The 5107-nt window shown below is 43.2% G+C and overlaps 1 protein-coding gene across 1 annotated transcript; it reads right to left on the bottom strand.

The window, feature by feature from the left end:
- Positions 1-1166: 1166 nt before the first annotated feature.
- LOC121239617 (probable protein phosphatase 2C 23) lies at positions 1167-4809 on the bottom strand. Its single transcript, XM_041136893.1, is given in 5 exon segments — positions 1167-1539; positions 1648-1912; positions 2720-2833; positions 2955-3464; positions 3467-4809. Coding segments are annotated over 5 exon segments (2181 nt in total). The 5' UTR covers positions 4643-4809; the 3' UTR covers positions 1167-1423.
- Positions 4810-5107: the final 298 nt, after the last annotated feature.

Genomic DNA, 5107 nt, shown 5'->3' with positions numbered 1-5107 from the left:
ACAAAGATTTACATGGTTCGGTAAATTGTCTATGTCCACAGGAGCTGCAGGAAATTTTTATTTTTTGAGGAATCACAATACAATAGTGGGGGTGACTACTATTCACACTGTACGTCCATATGTTGTAAAATAACATATATATAGTCAAAGATAGAAAAATCCTAAAATTCATGTAATGTTCGCTCAATGAGGGCTCTTCAAGCAACGTGTCGAACCCGCATCGAGCGAACATGTTTCTTGCAATTACTTGAGCCATGTGTCGAGCGGCTCTTTGAGCGAACTCTCTAACTTGCCTCCGCTTGAGCAATCTATCGAGTGGTGTCGAGCGAACTCTCTGACTTGCATCTGTTCAAGCTCACTGTCGAGCTGCCTTAAGCGAACTCTCTGACTTGTGGACCAGACTCCACAGTACTCAACAAGTCCCGTATTTATTCACTTTTTTCAAAATAATTACGCGACGCTTGTGCACTCACAACTACAAATATCATTTCTCTAAAAAACACATCGGACTTATTCGTAGCAAACTTTTTAAAATGAATAATAATATAGGATACAAATAGTAAACTTTCTCTCAAAATAAAACATTCGAGGAAAGAAGGAATTTTGCACCATTTTTACCTTGCACGTTATTCTTTCTTCAACTTCAAAATGGCATCTGTGATATGCATGAACCTCTCACCAATTAGAAATATTTATCGCTACCTTTTACATGGAGGATTGTTGAAAAAAAAGATTACAATGTTATTCAAAAGGCACCAAAGGGAATGTAGAGGTATTTGCTTGTAGGTAATGCGCCAGATCAATGGACACAAGCATCTCTAGGAGGAGGAAATATGGGGCATCTTGATTAAATTAGACAGGGGAAGTTAAAAATGAGTAAATAAATAATATAGTATTGCTCATGGAATATGGTGATGGTATTGGAGAGTGTTTCTGACTTTTGTGCAACCAATGCATCCTCGAACCCAAACGCTAAAACCTAGTATTCTCTCATATGGCTAAATGTTGGGAAACAAGTAGTGAAGAATTGTTTACAACTTATAAGGAGAAAGGTGGGGGGGAAAAGATGCTGATGCTGAGATGACAAAGTGTTGGCAACCTCTTACAGTTGTGATAAAAGAATTGCAGAAAGAAAGAGATGGTTGTGATGATTCCGAACAAAACCCTTTTTCCAAAAGGAATGCCATTTATTAGAATATTACAATTTCTCTATGACAGTTTATAATCAACATGAACCAGCTATTACACATTCACACCCCTCTCCATCACCCAGTAGATTGCCAACTAAGATCCTTAAGGCACTCCGGGACCTTAAATTGTTAATTTTGCAGAGGTGACCAGGAAGAAAAACAGCAAAAAAAGGGGGGTGATGCTGACTTCGTAACCAGATGCCTCTATATCTTCTATCTGTTGTTTTCTCTATTTATACACATGACCTCCAAATCCTTCCCTCTAAAGAAATAACAATTATGGAAACATCATCATGGTAGCGCCGCCGATCCCCTTGTGGTATTTCGAGTAATTCGTGGAAGTCCATACCTGTAATTTACCAAACCAAAATTCACTAAGTTTAGATTTCAAAAGTAGAAGAGAATGCTTCTCTGTCATGACAAGTCTATTACATGTTGAAATACAAAATATATATACCAGCTTTCTTTGCAGCACGAAACAGCACTTCCTCAACCAGATGTTGTGCCGGGTCTCCTTCAGGTTGCAATGTGATAAAAAGTTCAACTTCCGAAACAGCTTCTTTGCTCGTGAAGTATTGATAGAGCCCATCCGAGGATAATATCAAAAACCTGTCTTTTGGGCCTAATCTATGGTGGTATAGAGATGGGACACAGTTTATGTATGGGGAAGTCCCCACGTAATCTATTCTGAACATCTCCAAAAGTGCATTGTTCCATTTAGGCTGCAGATAGCCAACACAAATCAAGTGTAAGAAACGGCAGAACAACTTCTCAATAGTACAAGAAATTTAGGCAGATAGATTTCTGCAGGAGAAAAAACAAACATAAAAGCAGCACTGTCCATCTATTTTGACAGATTTCTGCTAAGAATACATAATGTTCCTATCAGACACATGCTCATAAACCTGATCTGTGTGGTGGGCAGAAAGGAATGCATATTGTCTGTGTAAAGGTTATGACAGAAACTAGTGTTTCAGATTAACAAAGAAGAGACTAGAAGTTCTTAAATTGGCTGATGAGTGACAAGCATTGAACTATGTGGTTAATCTTCTCTCATTTAAAAATTTTCAGACAAAACAGGTGATTTGTTTCCAATGTTTCTGTCAAGCAACAGAGAGAAGCACGCACGTCACAATAGCTCATGCCGCACCAGCACCAGTCGTTGCATCTCTTTGGATAAATTAAGTGCTCTATTAAGCTAATGAAAATGAAATATACTAGGAGGAGAAGTTATCATTGCTACTCGAAATGTACACCACTGCTACTATGAGTCCTTTTGCTATGTTTATATATGTTCTAGATGAATAGCTGTTAAAACCGGCCTACATCGCAAAGTTAAGTATGAAAATGTTTTCAACAATTTATCAAGCTCTACAGTTTGCAGAGGGGACTAAGTATGAGTTCCACAAAGCCATGTCCTCAGAATTTACTTTTGTCAAAACTGATAACGGAAGCCCAAAGAACTATCCATTATTAAATTCCAATCATGAAAGATGGCTGAAGCTAGGATGCTAAGAATTTTAAGGTACCTGCTTGAGAAAACCAGCGCCAAAAGCCCGAGTGACCTTCAATGAACCCTTCACACGATCATTCATCACAGCACTAGCATCATCTGGATGTTCGTTCTTTATTCTATGAACCTCCTGCAATGCAAACCAACATTGATCCATCAAAGACCGAGACGCAGAGAGAATCTACTCAAACCATTCAATCAGCTAAAACAATCTTGATCTAAAAGCGACACTAGAAAAAAGAACTTCGTACCTCTTCCACGCTAGTGCTATGATCCACGCTAAGCTGAAAAGCGGTCAGATTCGGTCTATCTCCGTCGGACACTTCCAGATCATGCGTTGTTTCTTCATTGATCCTCTCCAAGTCCTCCCGAATCTTTCCAAGCCAATAATCGGGCTCGGCCTTCTGAGCCAACACAGCTCGACTATCACCCACATTCAACACATACACATCCTCACCCTTCATTAGCATTATGAGCACACACGAACCCATCAACGCCAACTCTGGATTTTCCACAACCATCTTGTCCGCGATCTCCAAGTAGGCATCCTCTGTCCTCCTCAGAGCTTGCGAAAGCGCTTTCAACACGTCCGCGTGGTTGATAGCTCTCGAACCATCCAACCCAGATTTATTAGTACTATTCAGTAACTGTTCCTTTAATCTCCGGTCGAGCTCCACTCTCTCCCGGTCCCATTCACACTTCCACCGCCACCTTCTCTGATTCTCCTCCCATTTCTTTGTGCTCTTAGAAGTGTTCTTCCCCCCTTTCGCTTCCCATCATCCCCGCTTGCACACGGATAATTCTCTGGCTGCTCCACTACGCAGCGAACACAAGCATCACCCGCCGTCCGACTCATCGAGCTATTCCCATCGGAATCTTCCATTTCCGAATTGGAGTTCGACTCGCAATTGGAAGTTTGGGATAAAACAGGGGAGGAAGTGGCACGGGCAGAAGTAATTGTGCTCGTAGCTGATTCAAACCCGTCGTCCCACAATAGACCCTTGACCTCCTTGTGAACGGCAGAGTACAAATTCGACAGCAAGTAATCGGGCGCGTCGGGGCCGTTGAACCCATCGTAAATCCCAACGAATAACCAGCCGCGCTCCTCCGAAACGACGACGTGGACCCGATCTTCCCCTGCTTTTCCCTGAGCCCACTGAAGATTCTGACTTTCAAAGGAGTCGTCGTCTTCTAAGCTGCCATCGCTGCTAAAATTCACACTGCTCACTGTCAAGTTCTCATTGTGATGCTTCTCCGGCCCAACAATCCAATCAGGCTCTTTTACCACGCCGCCTTTGATGGGAGCGACCATTGAGTTTTGCTGTCCTCGAGCCATGGCTTTTGATATTGCTCGCCGAAGGACCCGAATCAGTTTCCCTTTTCTCGATCTGGGTCTAAAAGCGAAACCCCCATGGGAGAAGCTCCTCGGGAACTGATCAGAGAAACCCTTTTCGATTGGACCAGAGTACAGCCCGCGATCGAGCGGACCTGACATGAAGCTCCTCTCAATCGGGCCCGATAGGAACCCTCTTTCCAGAGGTCCCGAACTTGGAATCCCGTACAGGTTACCTGAAATAGGACCCGAATTCATCAGATTCCTCGGGATTGGTTGGAGAGGAATCGACGCAAAGGAGGTGGAGCTCTCGAACGCCGCGGCTCGATCAACACTATGGTAGGAATAGACGTCTACGATGGACGTGGACAGAGGAGTCCACGTGTTGGCGCTCACTGAAGCGCCGGAGATGGTTTTGAAGGTGGTGGTTTCTTCGGAGTGGACTTTGGACGAAGAGAGTCGTGTCGGGTCTGGTCTTACGTAGCAGAAGGAGTGGCCCAGACCCTCGTCAAGAGGTTCCGATGATAAAAACGGGATGTCCGGTCTCCGGCGACCCTCTTCGCCGCCGGTGAAGCAGACAGTGATCTTTCCCAAACCGTTGCCCATCTCCCAAAAAGAAGGAAAAAATGGAACTTTTTTTCCGTCTGATCAACACCCTCTATAAGACTATTATCTCATGGCCGATTCACTCAGAAAGAGCCAAAGAGAGAAGGTGAAGGTGAGAAGAAGAAGAGGAGGTTGAAGAGAGAAGCGTTGACCTTTGGGGCTTTTGAAAAGAAAAATTCGGATAAAAAAAAAAAAAAGAAAGAAAAGAAAAAAAGAACTCTTTCTGCTTTTTTTATTTATTTTGTATTTTAAACGTTTGTGTTTTGTTTGGGGGGTGGGGCGTTGACTATGGGGTACGGTTTAAGTAAACTCATGGGTTTAAGTTTGGATCAGTTATTAAGCCTACAACTGACGAAGGAGCGTGGCTCAAACGCTCCGTTGTAAATGGACGGGATTTGTAAAGACGTGGCCATGGACCCACACGTAGGGAGATAGATACGAATCTGCGCGCGCGGGTGTGATTTT

This window comes from Juglans microcarpa x Juglans regia, chromosome 7D (genome assembly GCF_004785595.1).
Source record: "Juglans microcarpa x Juglans regia isolate MS1-56 chromosome 7D, Jm3101_v1.0, whole genome shotgun sequence".
Classification (NCBI taxonomy): domain Eukaryota; kingdom Viridiplantae; phylum Streptophyta; class Magnoliopsida; order Fagales; family Juglandaceae; genus Juglans; species Juglans microcarpa x Juglans regia.
Note: the sequence above shows the minus strand (reverse complement) of the source record. Positions and strands in the feature narration are given on the sequence as shown.